General features: G+C 43.6%; 1 protein-coding gene across 1 annotated transcript in view; it reads left to right on the forward strand.

The window, feature by feature from the left end:
• The window catches only part of PLCH2 (phospholipase C eta 2), a 322,908-nt gene that overhangs the window by 296,766 nt on the left and 9,081 nt on the right, over positions 1–17,061 (forward strand). The window contains 3 exon segments of the mRNA XM_038376889.2: positions 2,937–3,021; positions 3,663–3,809; positions 5,158–5,237. Of these exon segments, the coding sequence (XP_038232817.2) occupies positions 2,937–3,021; positions 3,663–3,809; positions 5,158–5,237 (312 nt within the window).

Raw genomic sequence — 17,061 nt, forward strand, 5'->3', positions numbered from 1 at the left:
ATTCACTGCAGTGCTCTTAAACTCCCAAACAGAGCCAGCAAAACCCTGCATCCACTAAACATGCACAAAACTTCTGAGCTCATCGGCAAGACAAATGAAGCTACTTGAGGGTCCCTCTTGTCCTCTGCCTGTGTGAGTGCTTGTTCTTTGAAAACCTCTGGCAACTCTAATTGAAGCAAAATCAGCCAGCCCATAATGAGCAAAAAATTTAGCCTCTTGACAGTGTTGGGGCTTTTTATTTCTTCTGCTCTTCTGTATCGAATGCTTGTGCAGTATGGCCAGTGTGCCTTTATTAATTAAACATTAGTCTTCAGGAAATGTGAAGACCGAGCAACTAGCTCCTAGTAAGACTTCCCCTCGAGCCTTTAGCCCATTAGAACTAGAACCGAACCTCTGAGTGGTTCTGAAATGCTTGGATTTGGCATGAATACTTTGAAATACTCTTTCCCTGAATGCTTAGTGTTGAGAGATGTATCGGTCTGGAATGGCTGTCATAATCCAAATGAAGATTCTGGCCAGAAGCAGCAGGATGGTATGTGGTTGAATTGTTGGATTGTCGCCTTAGAGATACAGATTCCAGTCCTAGTTTTTCCACAAACTCCCTGTTGGGCAAGTCACATAACCTCCCTGTGCCCCAGGTCCCCGTCTGTGAAACTGGGATAATATTCTCCCTTTTTCCCACCTTTTGTCTGTCTTGTGTGCGGAGAGTGAAAGCTCTTTGGGATAGGGATAGGGACTGTCTCTGTATCTGTGCAGCGCCTAGCACAATGGGGCCTTGATCTCAGGTGCAGCCTCTAGGTGCTCCTATAATACAAACAATATTTATTGGTGGGGTGGGAGGAGCTGATAATATTGAAAGATTAATGGGCTATGGGCTCCACATAGAAAATAATGAGTCAATATCTTTCTTTCACTTCCCTTTTTTATTGCCAAGGGCACTTAGGCTGTGCACAGGTTGTCTTCTCCTTAGAGAGAATGTTCATCTCCTTTCTCTCCTGCTGCCTATTCCCCACCCTCAAGTGAGGCAAACCTCACTTTGTGACATCACAGTTAATTCTCTGGAGGGGTTTGTGATGTCACAAGCAGAGGGTGGTGACAAATGGGTCCTTTTGGCAGGAATAGTTCCCTAATAAAGTTTTAAAAACAAAATAGGAAAAGGTTGAGGATGGGGAAAAGCAGAAAATAATTGAGTGGGGGTTGCCCCAAAACTCTGGATTCCAACAACCATGATGGTCCGTATATCTGGTAGAAACTTGGTAATTCCATCCCATGGGAAATTACAATATTTCAACATTTGTTTTTGTCCCAAATCAGGATGAAAAATCTACCTTGGAATTTTTTTCACAAAATGAAATAGGCAACTTTTTATAGAATAGAAAAGTCAAAACAATAAAGTTGAAATGAAATGTTTGGATACGTGCCCTAAATGACTTAGAAACACCATTGACACATGTGCCCTAAAGTCCCTCAGGCCTGACCTACACTAAAAAGTTCGGTTGACCTACCTACATTGCTCTGGGCATGGAAAAACACTCACCCCTGACCAATGTAGTTAAGCCCACCTAACTTCGCTGTGTAGACAGTGCTGGGTCAGTGGAAGAATTCTTCCATCGACCTAGCTACTGTCTCTCAAGGAGGTAGATTAACTGCAGGGATGGGAGAACCCCTCCCATTGGCAGAGGTAGTGTCTCCACTGACGTGCTGCAGCTGTGCTGCTGTAGAATTTCAAGTGTAAACAAGCCCTTAGCTGCTTTTGGAAACCCCACCCTTTATTTTATTGGCCGTGTGGTATGACCTAGAGGCCCCAATCAGTTATCAGGGCCTCGTTCTGCTAGGTACTACATACACAGTTGTGAAAAGAGAGGCCCTGCCCCACAGCCTTTTGCAGAATAGAGCTATATGAACAAGGTTCATGTGTACTGAACATTCAACTATCTTGCAAGCAGTAAGGAGGGAGTGTTTTTCTTTAGTGACAAAGTATCCCGAGTGCTGAACATTTGTTTTCTGCTGACACCAAAATTCTAGCATACAACCATTACTCAGTCCAGCCACTCTGTGTTTTGTTTTGCTTTTGTCATCCCAATTTAGCTGGTCTCAGATTTGAGATGATTACTTATCATTTTTGTCAGTTTCTTGGAGAGCAATTACTTGAAAGGCTCTTCTCCCTGCTGAGACTGTATTGCTCTGTGTTCAGCAAACACTGACTGAAAGCAGTAGCAAGCTTTCCTAGGATCTAACTAATTGTTAAGTTACTATTCCTCATCCCCACTTTTCTTAATTTTAGTTCCTAGAGGTCCCAACTGAGATCACGGCTCCATTGTTCTAGGCAGCTATAAAACACCCAGCAAGACGCATGCCCTGTCATGAAGTTCTTCAGTCTAAACAGGTAGCAGGAGGGGGAAAGGAGGCACAGAGAGCAGAAGTAATTTGCCCATGATCAGAGACTAGAACAGAACCCACATGTCCTGAGTCGTAGTCCATTGTTTTAACCACTGGACCAGGCTGCTTCTCTAGTCACCCAGATCTTCCATAACCAGATGTTCCCTGAACTTGCTCAGTTTATTTGTCTTGCAAGTTGTCTCTTTACAACTTCTTTGCAATGGTGATCACCCTGAAGAAATTAAATTCTTAAAACTTCTGCTTAAATGTACACTGAGTTGAAAGTTATTCAAATAGAGAGGACTGATAACTTACTGTAAGCTCTAACACCCATTTTGAATCAGTGGGGAAGTAGTCACATCATGATGATGAAGATTATTATATTTTTTTAATGTGATGTAGTCCTACATCTTTTAGCAGCAAAGCAACAAGTTACCCATATGACCCTGGCTGTTTCATCTGTAATAGCGTGTGATGCCCGTGTTGTGAAGCTAAGGATATTACTTGATTTCTATCTTTTTCATTTTTTTAAATATTCTTTCCTTTCTCTTTTCCAGATTATAGATCCATTTGTAGAGGTAGAGATCATAGGGTTACCAGTGGACTGCTACAAAGAGCAAACTAGAGTAGTTGATGACAATGGTAAGACCATGGTTTGGGTGTTTGTTTTATTTCCCCCTTGCCATCTAGTACACACTTGGACATGAAGTTCGAAGGGTCATTTTGTCACATGGAGGCAAAATGGGCCAAACTTGGGATCCATTGCAACAAAGCATTTAGCACATGCTTACGTGTTGTTAATTTCAATGACGATTACATGTGTTCCTATGTATTTTGCTGAATCAGGGCCTAGGTAAGGGAGTGTTGTGTAATTACAGTTTTGATGCAATGAGATCAGACACACAGATCAGTCTGTATATTTATGTCACACTCCTCTTCATTAGTGGTCAGGACAGGAGACTGGAAGCTAGCAACTTCTCAGGTCTATCCATTCCTTTTTCTGCCACTTGGTAGACCTTCGGAGAAGATAAAAATGTTTGAAGGACATTAAAATCCTATGTTTCTTACACCATTGCAGCTCCCACTAATATGAGTGGGAGTTCCGGATGTGCAAGGAATACAGAACCAAAGCCTTTATGGTCAATTAGAGTGACCATTGCTATGTCGGAATTGATGGATCTTCAGAACAACGTAGCAAGAACTAAATGGGTTTCTGGTCCATAGTTGGGGCTGCTTGGTGCTACTGCAATATAAATAACAAAAGCTGATTCTCCAATTCCCAGGTTTCAATCCAATGTGGGAGGAGACTCTGGTGTTCACAGTGCACATGCCAGAGATTGCACTGGTTCGCTTTCTGGTGTGGGATCATGATCCAATTGGGCGGGATTTCATTGGACAGAGGACGATAGCTTTTACCAGCATGATGCCAGGTAGGGCAGTGCTCTCTGTTTTGATGACCTACAGGATCGCTTGGCTGAGGCCTTGTTCTATAAAATTGTGACAATTAAAATATACCCAAGGGTAGCTTTATCACGTGTGCACACAAATGTGAATCTGCACTGGGGAGGAGTTGTGAGCTGGTGGCTAGAGCAGGAGACTGAGTATTCAGGACTCCTGGGTTCTGTACCCACATCTACCACTAACTCATCCTGTGACCATGACCAAGTCGCTTACCCTCCTCTGGCCAGATTTTCAAAGGTGCTCAGTGTCCAGAAGTTCTCATTGAGAACAAATTCTAGCTACTTATTTAGGCACTTCTGTGGATACTGGTGTTGAGCTCTTTTGGAAAATATGGTCCCTTGTGCCTCAGTTTTCCCACTTGTAAAATGGGGATGCTAATACTTGTCTCTGTCACAGCATATTATACAGCTTAATTAGTGAATGTCTTACGATGCTCAGGTTTAAAAGTGCTATTGGGTAGAAGTGCAGGGGATCAGGAGGGAACTAAGAAAGCACTATATAGCTAAGCATGCTGGACTGGAAAGGCTACAGTAAATGGTCTATTTCTTTCTGTCCTCTTGTGTTACAACTTTTATTTTTTTTCTCAAATGTATTATTTTTATTTGGCAGCTGTTTGGCTTTTGACAGTGTAAATGAGATACAGTGACTTCTATATACAGTGGGGTAAACTTCAAAAGCCTTCCTGAACAAAGCTGGAGTCGCATTTGCTCTCGTGTTTGCTGGCAGCTCACCAGTGGCCACAATTATTGCCTGTGCTAGCTGAATGTAAAGCAGCATGCTAGTTGGGCTGCTGGTGAGCTCTGGAGATTTATGTTTTTATTTTTTGGAGGTGGTTGTTTTGGGGGGGGGGGGGTTTCTGTCTATTTCCTGCTTTTTGTGCAATTTTGTTTCACATAAAGAAAACAGCTGCACACACAAGGTGCTTTTACCCATCAGAACAGAGGTTTATTTAGGGGCCGAATCCCACAACCCCCATCTGGGTAATGAGTAACGTCTGCTGAAGAATTAAGAATGGCCCCAAGTATGCCAGGGACAAGCTAATCAATTTGCATTGCAGAATTGACAGCAGCAATAGTGTAAAGTGGGAAAAATAGGGTGACTTTTTTTTTCTATAATAAGGAAGGGACAGAGGAAATCACCAGTAAACTTTGTAAATGGCTCTCACACAAATCAAGTGTGGCAAGATGATGTACAAGCCTGAGTGCTCAGCGGTTGGACGTGGCCGTAGAAAGCTTGTTAAATTTTTCCCTCCTGTGGTTAGAAATGGAAAGTCTGTAGCGACAGGAGGTGCTCATCTCTGCTCCCTCTGTGTTTCAGGCTATCGGCACGTGTACCTGGAAGGCATAGAAGAGGCATCCATCTTTGTTCATGTAGCTATTAATGACATCTGTGGTAAGGTGAGTGACTGACTGCAGTGCCGTAATGCAGCCTGCTTTTGTAATCGTGCTGGCAGGGTTTGTACCATGCAGGGAGGGGGAGAGCCCAGGAGTGGGGCCCAAGCTAACCCATTTGTGGAATCCAAGTAACTGCTGCTCTGAGGTTTTTATAATAGCCTGAGATCTCTTTAAACATCCATGTAGCATAAGCAGGTGGCGCAACCAGATAAGTAACCCCCATTGCATTCCTATCTAGATACTCCCCATACAGTGCTTCGGTTCTGGGGCATTCTTCCATCACTTCCCACTCTGTATTGCTCCTAATGAAGGGCCAAATCCTGATGCAATTCTTACTTACTCCTTACGGCTACTGGACAAAAGTTGGCTAGGAACTCTGGTGTAACTCTGAAGTGGCTGCACTGAAATGGCAGAATTCAGCCCATTGTCTGAATAAGGCCTTCGGGATTTCACCTAAGTGTCCTGCTATCAATGCACCCATATGCAGCAGCACAAACTGGCGAAAGCCTGCTTGTTCAGTGAGCAGGTTCTCTCTCTCCATCACCACACGCCTCTCCAGGCACTGGGCATGTCTTCCAGTCCTTGTGGGGGAATCAGAAGGCAATGGAGCATTTAGACCATATAAAAATGTGTCGGGCTGTCTATACTTTACATAACACAGCTTCTGGTGGTTTCTGAACACCCGCCCCCCTTGTCACACTGATACAAACACTTATGCAAAATGAAGGATTCACCCACCCCCAATGCATTGTGTAATTGGGGGAGAGCTCCTAAAGGGGACAGCAGCACCCTGCTGAGTGATAGCGTTTTATAGGCATGGGTATAGCACTTCAGCACATGTGTGAGTATAGGGTGTGTCTGATACATTTGGTGCTCCTAAATTAAGAGTGCAGACCTGAACTGTTGGTGCTTTCTGGCTGCGGAGTTTATGCCATGAGTGCCCTGTCACTCTGCCTCCCGGATATTTTAGCATTTTAAACATAGCGCTGAAGAGTTGCCAGCTTGGAGCCTTGATCCCTGCTGCTGCAATTTCCTTTTCGGGTCTGTCTTTGATTCTTGTTGTGCTGAGAAGTGCACAAAGTGGCCTCCCTCCTGGTTTGTGGTGCTCAGAGGTCTCTCCCCACCTGCCATCCATCTGTCTAGCCTCTGGCTTGCTTCACATGCAGTCAAAATACAACTGCCTTGATGACATGTTCTGATTTCATATGAACAGTTCCCAGGTTGAAAGTACAGCCTAAGAGCTCCAAGCGTCTCCCCTAGCTGAGTCTGAGACTCTTTTCACTGCAGTCCATAGCGTTTAGTTACACATCTCCCATTCATTTTAACGATGGGCACATGATTAAATCCCTGCAATGCTTTGGAAACTGCAACTGTTGCTTTGTATAAGGTGATAAAAAGAGGGGCAGCAGGCTGAAATATTGGCATTCGGACAGCAGGAGGCAGTATTAAACAGGCTGGGAATCCTAATAGTCTCTAGTGTTGCTCATTTTAGGATAATTTTTTTTTAAGTAATGTAGCTTTTTTAGGTGAATTCTAAAATAGGAAAGAGTTGGAATAACTCATGGGAAAGCTGCACTTTGGGGCATAGAAAGGGGGAGGGTTTCTGGAAGGAACATCCCACTGCTCATTTCAGTTAATGTCTCTACAAGGAGAGGAGTGTCAGGCTGTTACTGCCCAGATATCTAATGCCTAAACTGACAGCTTTCCAGCAAGTACATCTCCCTCCCTTCTGACTTCGCCGACAGCCTTGTCTGCAGCGTCTGACCCAGGATTTCATTTTCCCCGTGAGAGGAGCATTGCTCTCAGGAGTAGGAGACTTGAAAGCTTTGGGTGAGAGGGAAGTGGCTGGTGCTTGGTGGCGAGCAGTAACGTGGTCAGTGTCAGGCGCTCCAGCCTGTGGTGTGCCTATCCCCTCCACAGCTCGGTAATGCCAGGCTAATTAATGCCAGTCCCCAAGAACAGGAAAATAAATGGCAGGCTGAGAATAGCTATTGGAGACTGATTCTGCCTGAGCTCCCGCTGCTATGTGCCTGAGATCAAAGCAGTTGCACAGGGTGTAAATCAGACCTGATTTAGCATTCTATATAAGGGGGGAGGGATAGCTCAGTGGTTTGAGCATTGGCCTGCTAAACACAGGGTTGTGAGCTCAATCCTGGAGGGGGGCCATTTAGGGATCTGGGGCAAAAATTGGGGATTAGTCCTGCTTTGAGCAGGGGGTTGGGCTAGATGACCTCCTGAGGTGCCTTCCAACACTGATATTCTATGAATTCTGTGAGGAAGAGTGTGGTTTTGGCCCAGGGATCTGCTTTCAGATACATGCTCCCTGGCCTGGATTCAAGCAGCATCATTTGGTTTTACCCCACAAACCTCTTTTTGATTCTGGGGTCACTGTGTGCAGGTTGATTGCCTCTTTCCTGGCCCCCCTTGCCCCACCACGCACCTAGAGCTGGGAGAGCCAGATGTTCAGGGCCCTCAGGACAGTGGCCAGTGCATGCCTAACTGGCCACGAAGGTGAAACAAAGCATCTCAGGACTGTCCCCACTGCACTGACCTGCAATCACCTAACGGTGCCTCTCTGCTCCACTAGCCCAGCTCTTGAGCTGACTGTCCTCTCTACCCAAGGCAGGTCATGGAAAACTTTTCCGAAATGCAGATTCTTCTCCCTGCCCCAGTCAGAATGCTACAAAACAGGTAAATTCTTCCTTCCCTCCTGAGGCAGTGTGTGTTCGCACTGCTGCAGCTACTGTGTGCGAGAGGGATTGTGTAATATGATGCCCTCCATCAGAGGACATGGTGGGTATGTCTACACTGCAGTTTTAGACACCTACAGCTGGCCCATGCTCGCTGACTCACGGTAAGGAGCAGTTTAATTGCAGCATAGACATTAGAGGTGGGAGGGTCCCAGAGCCTAGGCTGCCGCCTGTCTACACCACAGTTAAACAGCCCCATAGCCTAGGTCAGCTGTCACAGGCCAGCTGTAGGTTTTTTAATTGCTGTGTGGGCATACGGTGTCTGGCTAAGCCGTCCAGGCCCTCTCCTTTCCCCTTCTCCTTTCAGGGACACTGTTGCTGGGGCCAGTTGTGAGATCTCTGTTGCTTAGGCAGTTCCATAAACATGAGTCTGCTGGTGGAAAACAAAGCCAAATCCACACACACACACACCCCTCTCTCGCTCTCTCTCTGTTTGAAATCATTTAATTTATTTTATGAATGTTCACCTGCCTCTCCAGTTCTCAGTTACAGCTGGGATAGGAAGGAGAAGAACCAAAATAATACTAGGAGAGCCGGGTCTGGTGCTATTTCTGACTCAGCCTGAGATAGAAAATGCTGGAAATGTCCAGAGAGTGTCTGTTGGTTCCCGTGAGACCGTATTGTAACTTCTCCGCCGGGGCGCAGATGCTTTGCTGAACTGGTGGTGGCCCTAAGTCTCCGAGACTGTCATTGATGGCACAACTCACAGCTCCCCTGCCACTATAAACCTGTTAATTGTGTTTGCTTTGGGCCTCTGCTGTTGGAGCAGTTTCCAGAATGCTCCACTGCACTCATATTTGACCTGCCATCTTCCCCCCCCCCCCCCCCCCCCGCATCCTCCTGCCAAAAAAACCCCCAAAAAGGAACGGCTGCAAACCCAAAACAAGGGAGAGAAAAAGACCTAACGATTACCAGTGCTGCATATCATAGTACCCAGCTGATTATTTAGCTCCAGAAAACTTTGTCTGTTATAGAAGAAGCAGCTTCTGGAGCTTAAATCCCGTACCTCCCAAATACTAGTTAGCACTTAATTACTGCAAACTCCACAATAGTGGGGGTTGTCTTTTTTTTTTTTTTTTTAAGCTGGAGGAGGATGGAAAAGTGGGAGCATCAGGACTTTATCTATGGCCTCGGGTGATTGGAGAGGGGATGTACAGAGAAGGAATGTTCCATCAAGAGACTACTCCATTTCTGTTACTTCCTGAGTTACCTCCCTCTTTATAAGAGCTACTTCACGTCTGGCCCCTTGTACTGCAACATGCAAAAAGAGATGGGCTAGTTTTTGTCCATCTGAAGATGTCAAGAATGAAAACAAACCTGGGGATAAGGATGGGAGATAAGAAAGAACTGATCCTAAGAACAACAGTAGGCTATAGCTTTTGTACATATACCTACAAAGGTGAAAGGCCTTATATCCTTACTATTCCCCTGAGCTATCCAGCTTACCCAGAGCCATCAAGTAGCTACACTGGCAAGTGAAAGACAAAACTTTTGTCGTTCAGAGGTGTTAAAAAAGCACCCCACTGAAAGACACAAATTTGTTGATTACAAAAAGAAAAGGAGTACTTGTGGCACCTTAGAGACTAACAAATTTATTAGAGCATAAGCTTTCGTGAGCTACAGCTCACTTCATCGGATGCATTGAAGTGAGCTGTAGCTCACGAAAGCTTATGCTCTAATAAATTTGTTAGTCTCTAAGGTGCCACAAGTACTCCTTTTCTTTTTGCGAATACGGACTAACACGGCTGCTACTCTGAAACTTGTTGATTACAAGCACTGGTGTGAACACCGCTCTGTTGACAGGAGAGCCGACAAACAGCAGCTACACCTTTTAGCAGCATGGCTGTAGTGACACAGCCATGTCACTAAAAGCTGCGTAGTGTAGACATAGCCTAAGACTCTTCTCTTTTTGAGTGAAATCTTGCCTCTTGAAGTCAATGGGAGCTTTGTCATTAACCTCCAGAGGGCTGTTTTTAAAGCACAGTCATTCTTAAACTTGGAAGTCAATTAAATTCAGAGGGCACATTTTCAACTCTTTTTTTCGTCTTTCTTTTTTAAAAAGCTTCTTAAATGTGCTGGTTTTTTTTTTACATGGCCCTAATTAAAGGCAGGGGAAAGTGACAGAAGATTTTAATTAGGGCAGCAAGAAATAACGAAATAAACAATAAAGACTTTGTCTCAGTTCAGAGAAGTCTGAGGGGAAGCTAGGGAGCATCTAATGCCAGCCACTGATGGTTTCAGGGTAAAACTGTTTCAAATGTTGCCTGGCAACAGCCACAAAGGAAGGGGAAGGAAAGTGATCACCTGCCCAGCCACATACTGGGTTCAGAGGGGTTGGAAAGGGGAGCAATAAGATGAAGGCATTTAATTTCCAGTTAAGTTTCTTTCTAAGGTACCCACTTCCTTCTAGCCTCTTGCTGCCAGTGGATTGGCTTGTGGTCTCTGGTTTTGTATCTGTTTGCCTTATATAATCACAGGTTCAGAGTAGCAGCCGGTTAGTCTGTATTCGCAAAAAGAAAAGGAGTACTTGTGGCACCTTAGAGACTAACAAATTTATTAGAGCATAAGCTTTCGTGAGCTACAGCTCACTTCATCGGATGCATTTGGTGGAAAAAAACTTTCCACCAAATGCATCCGATGAAGTGAGCTGTAGCTCACGAAAGCTTATGCTCTAATAAATTTGATAGTCTCTAAGGTGCCACAAGTACTCCTTTTCTGTTTGCCTTATATGATTCTTAGATGCAGAGAAGTTGTCTCTTCAGCCCTGGTCATCTACAGGTCAAGTTCTACAGTCTCTCCTCAGTGCACCCTGTTGTGTTACAGCAAGAGGAAGACGACCATCACAAGTACTCCTTTTCTTTTTACGGATACAGACTAACACGGCTGCTATTCTGCATCCTAAACCATAGTCATCCCTAATCTTTGTGCCTGTTTCCTCTGAAGTGTCCTTAGCCCCCTCTTGTGTGACAGTTCCTTGGTTTAATTGCTCCTAGGAAACTATTTCATACCTAATTTGCCTTTCTTTAGTTGAAGGCAGGCACTCCCTTTTACTACCTCCTTGGACAGTCTCGTATAATTATTTGCTTTTCTTGATTTCTCCTTTTTCCCCCTGACTAAGTTGCTGATAGATTATTTAATTAGCAGCAGGGTAACGCATCTGTTTAAACCTTTACAGAACTTTTGGGTTGTTGGATTTTTTTTCAGAATGCTGTCTTACACAAGTAGTTATCTTTAAGCACATCAAAGGACCCCGGTTGTGTCTTGCTGTTTCATCCATGTCTTTATCTCTTAGCTTCCAAACTACTGAGCTGATTTTGTTTTCTGAGTGCTTTATTTCCTTTCATGTTCTCAATATATTACACACCGCTTGTTGCTTCTGCATTACCACTGCAGCCGTCTTTAGCTTTGCTGCTGTTTATATGATAATAACGAGATCTCACCTCAGGAAGACACAGATTTTTAATGAGCCTGTGGACACTTCCAGTCACATCTTCTACAAATGTGAGACAAAATACCCCCAGCCCTGTGTCTCCACCTCGCACAACACCTGCTCACCCCAGTCTCTTTGGACCACATTCTGCCACCCTCATGTTAGGGTAGTACCTTGACATGTAAGTAGACTCATTGTAATGAACAGAACTGCAGATGGAGTAAGTTTAGACTCAACAAGAGCAAAAATGGCAGTATCTGACCCACAATCTGCATATGGACCACTTCCCAGTTGATTATAAAGACTGTTGTCAACAAGACTATGTAGCCTCCATCAGAACCCCTACACCTCTTGTTAGCTCGGACTTCTTGCTTAGTTCCTTGGATCAACTTCTGTTTGTCTGCTTTGCTAATGGTTAGAGTTGAAGTCTCCTGCCTCTTAGCAATTTTGCTCCAGTTTCTATGGTTTGTCTGGTCTCAAATCACTGGATCAGTTCCTATTGTTTAGATTTAGGGCCAGGTCATGAGATGGTGTAAATCAGTGTATTCATTGGAGCTATGCCCAGTTTACACCTACTGGGTAATTGGCTTATTGACATCAGTTAAGCTATTCTGTTTTATACTAGCTGAGGAATGAACCTTTAAACTGAAAGGATGTTGACTCCAGTTTTTCAGAAAGACTTCTGCTCCACTCCATGTTTCTATCTGGATATAAGTGCTAAAAAAACTTTGTAGGCATTAATATTTGCTGGATTTAGACATCTGTGTACTATAAAATGTCCCCATATTTCTATTCAAGCTCATTGTATCTGATTTGCTTATAAATAGAGATGGTTGGAAAATCTGTGAGTAGTTTTTTTATTCTTATTTTTTACCAAAAATTGGGAACTTTCTTAGGCAAAAATTTTAACCTCCCCCTCTTGGCATTTTCCAACCAACTTTACTTGAAAATATTATTTTTTTCTGAGTTTGAAAAAGAACCCCGGGTTGATCTTTGGTTAGGAACCTGTGTCAATGCCTTGATCATGTTAATTTTGGGTGGTTCTGTGCTGTGTTTATATTATTGGAACAAACAAATTTTCAAAAACAATTATCAATCAGTAGAGATGGATCAAAACCAGAACCATATATCTGACTATTTCCCCATACAGCTGGGTGAAAGCCATGTCACATGTCTCAGAACAACTGTAATCAACCTCTGGTTTTGCTATCCTTACTGATCCATTTGCTCCAGTGCAACTAGCATTCTCCTAAACTTAGGTATTGTCACTTCTTTGGTAATTCACAGTTGCAAAAATAGGGTGTCCCAGCACCTCTAGTTAACCTAATACCTCTTTATGGGCTATTCTGTCTCCTAAATTGGTCTCTGTTTCTGTCTCTTCTGTAGTCTATTCATGTATTGTGGAATTTCTCATGTTTTTCTAGATGTGCGTATCTCTTAGAGCCTCCCTCAATGTTTTGTGTCTTACTTGCCTTTACTCTGTCTGTTTGTGATTCAGTGGACTTCTCTATGTCAAAAAAAAGTCTACTTTTAGAAGCAGAGCATTTTTAGGAGCCTTGAAGGTACCCCCTCCTGACTCAGGAAGGTGTAGTGAGCACCACCACACACCTGCATGCCTCTAACCAGTGAACTCATTAGCATTGTTTTTCCTTATGACATTTTGAAACTCTTCAACTCATATAACATGGATTGTGACATTTTACTTGGTCAATTTTGTCGGGTCATTGCTCAGCCAGAGAGCCCACCATTATGAAGCAGATCCAGGATAAAAATCTTTCTTCCTCCCTGCCCATCTCCCCCCTCCCCCCCCTCACTTGCTGTCTCTTCTTCCAGATCCTAAGATCCCAAAGATTCCTAATATCTTTTTTCATTTTTTTAAGCTACAGTTCAAACCATTTCCTTCAGTTGTTTGTGATATCATTAAACATAATGTGGTTAAGTTTTGGGAAAGTCAACAGTAAGGACCAAAGGGTATGGTGCTGATTTCTATAGGTCTGCTTTGAAGAAGGAAATCGCCAGCACTACGTTTTGCAAAAGCTAGAATTGGAGCTGAAAGCAGATATTCTGGATCTTCTTCTAAATGACTCTTGTTTTTACTTTTTTTTTCTTTTAAACCAAATTTGCATTGGATTTGGGATCTTGAATCGGTAATTTGATCAAGCATTAATGACAAGTCTACAAAGATGCACCAAATAAGCTAGATGATACTTGGGGCCCTTCACTGCACATCACCCATTCCATCAGTGGGCCCACTTTCTTTCGTTTTAATTGGGGGGGTGTGTGTGTGTGGAGATTTTTCTGAATTTTGCAAGTATTTTATAATGGGTCTGATATCATTTGTATAGTAGTAAATGAGTGCACTTGCCAACTTGTCTCAATTGGATTCTGCTTGGAAACTTCATATTTGTGCTGGTATAATTCTTTTCCCGCTCTGGTTATTATCAGATGCGGTTGCTCAACAACAGATGTTTAACCTAGCTTTGAATTTCTCCAGTGAAGGTGAGTCCACAATCTCCCTTAACAGCTTGTTCTATTGCCCGAAATGTCACAGAGAGCTTATTGTTTGTAGTGTTGTTATAGCCCTGTTGGTCCCAGGATATTAGAGAGATAAGGTAGGTGAGGTATTCTCTTTATTGACTGTCTTCTGTTGGTGAGAGATGCAAAGTTTGGACCTACACAAAGCTCTTCAAATCTCTTTTGCCCACATAGAGATTTGATATTGATATTTAACCTCAGTTTCCCCTGCCCTATACTGTTTGCACTTCCTTTGTTGGCTTATGGGTCCCCGTCTTCTTTCTTTAAACAGGTATGTTTCTTCTTCACACAGAAACATGCTTACTCTTGCTGGGTATAAGGCTGATCCAGACCCCACTGAAGTTGAAAGAGAAAGTTCCCGTTGACTTCAGTGGGTTTTGGATCAGGTCCCTAAACTATGATTTTTATGGGCTAGGTTTATAGGCTGGCACAGAGCAGCTTTATACCCGCCTAGTTGGCTGGTTGAACTGGGTGTGCAGCTGCTATCCTAGCTCTGAAGCCATACAGAGCAGGCAGAGCATCCTGGTGAATCTGACCATGTGTTCCCGAGCAGGAAAGTAAAATTAAATTGAACACTTCTGCACCTACAAATGGTATTGCAGAAATGTCACCTCCTCTGTGACATCACAGGGTAACGGTTCCAAAGTGACCGCAAGCGAACATCTAGCTGCTAGCGACACATGAATCAGTTGCAACCTTATCTCCGAGCTGATAAATTTCAAGCCCTGGCTTATGGGGCCTCTGATAAGAGCATGTGTACTCCTCTTTACACTCCAAATAGAGGACAGATTACCCTGCTACCACAGGGGAATTTGATCAAACTGCAAACGAGACAGAGCATTCAGGGAGGGATGAACTGGATGAAGTGAGCTGTAGCTCACGAAAGCTTATGCTCTAATAAATTTGTTAGTCTCTAAGGTGCCACAAGTACTCCTTTTCTTTTTGCGAATACAGACTAACACGGTCTGCTACTCTGAAACCTGTGGTTAGGAGGAGAAATTCCTAAAGCGATCAACAGAAGCCAATTATATAACAAGATAGTCCAAGCACACAGTCCAAAATCAAAGGCAGCCCTTTATTATGCATGAGCAGCTTGTTACTCTAAAAAAGGGGGGTTGCAAGATACACCTGGACGTGTTATAGGAATGCTGAAAACTTTGTAAAATTCACTGAATTGTAAATCAACTGGGGGAGGGTGTGGGGAATTGTCTGTGTTTAACATTTGGATAAGCATTGAAATGTATTTATTATGGCTCTGACTGCCTTTGCTTGTTTCTAATGTATTTCTCCAATGATGAAATATGTGACATGCGGGAAATTGGAGTAGGAGGTTGTATGATAGGAATTGATTAAAACGCAATCCAATGGGTGGGGAGGGCCAGAATCTGTCCTGGAGACGGGACATTTTCTGGTGCTGGAGCCTGGATATATGGTCTCCTGTATGCTATTATTCTGGCACCCGTGGTAGTCTTCTGTATGCTATAGAACAAAATTGTGGCATTTCATAGCTGTTTTAGACTTCCCTACAGTACTATAAAAAATGTAAAGATCAATTTGAATGACAGGTTATTTTTGTTTTTTCTGGATGAGGCATGTGGTGGTTTTTTTAATTGAAGGGGCATTGTCTGATTAAACTGTCAGCTTAAAAATTGAAACCTCACCCATGTTACTAAGAAGGCCTTGGCTGATTAAAATTGGAATGATTTTTAAAAAGACATTTTTAGCTTGACCCCATTTCTGTTGTTTTGTGTTTTCAGCTGTTGCGTGTCAATCGTTCTGGACCTCTCTGTTCTGCTTTGGACCCTGAGTCTCTCCTACCTTGCACATCATGTGCTCAGTTACTCCTATGCAAAGTGTTAGGGTATGGCTCACAGCTGACGTAAGGTGGCTGTGTAGTTGCGGCTCCAGCACTGGGAGAGAGCTCTTCCAGTGCTGTAATAAAAACAAAAACACAAACACTTTACAGCACTGAAACTCGCATCGCTGGGGTGGGGGGTGTTTTTTCATACCCCTGAGTGAAGAAAGTTTCAGCGCTGTAAGTAGCAGTGTAGACAAGGCTTTAGAGAGGGCAGAATTCTGATTGGAAGCATTTGACACCCACTCTGCACAGTTGTTAATTGACAGCACAAGATGAAGGACCATGGAGATTCATCCCCATATTTCTATTCACTTTTTCTGCCGGGTACTCATGCAGTAGCCCAGTGCTGTTGTGTCTGGGTTTCCAGTATTATAGGTGACTTATTGAATTGCAAAAACATAATTTTTAATTGACTTTTTTAAAAAAACCTTTATTGGGTTTTTCTTCCAGACTGGCCTAGCCTAAATGAAGTGACCCTTTTAAAATAATTGTTTGTTTGCAATATATATTATTAGTTTTATTTGTATTATGGTCAGGCCTAGGGGAAGCCCTGTGCCACTGCATGCAGTACTGCTCTGCAGGGTGACACACAGCTCTCCTCTGAGACTTTCTGCCTTTCCTGGTGGCAGCTGGCACAACGGGAATGGCCTTGGTCCATAGCCAAGGAAAAGGTGGCCCAGGATGAGGGTGAAAGGAAAGAGGCTTGGGACAGTCACTCAGGCTGGCTAAATCCATGCTGTCATCACTGGCTTAGTGAGGCAATGGCTCTGCCAACACCAGTGGGTTAGAGAAAGGTCCACCGAGATGTCCAGGGAGCCTCTGATTTTAAAAAGTGCAGCAGTGTGTAGGCTCACAAATCCTCACGGGCAGCCCCTAGGGACTCTTTCCATTGGCTATTTCCCCTTCCTTCTGTCCTGTAGCAGAGCCAGTTACAGGTGTTTGGCCTGGCTGGAGGGGGAATGAACGTGGTGCTCAGATAAGCCAGCTACGTAAAACACTGCAGTGAAAGAACAGCAAGCTCTTTCCCTGGACACGCACAGCTGACGTCTTTATCTTGTTGAATAATAGCCTGCACTATTTCTAGGAAGCTTTGCATTGGGGAACCAGGGAGGAGGTTAATGGCCTGCCTTAGATAGATATAGCAATGTAAGGTGAAAGAGCTCTATCTAGGAAATAACTCACAATACCTAATATTATTTTTTAAGGTGCTCATCCAATTCCCATTGAGGTCAGTGGAAGAACCCTGTGGACTGA

This window comes from Dermochelys coriacea, chromosome 18 (assembly GCF_009764565.3).
Source record: "Dermochelys coriacea isolate rDerCor1 chromosome 18, rDerCor1.pri.v4, whole genome shotgun sequence".
NCBI lineage: Eukaryota > Metazoa > Chordata > Testudines > Dermochelyidae > Dermochelys > Dermochelys coriacea.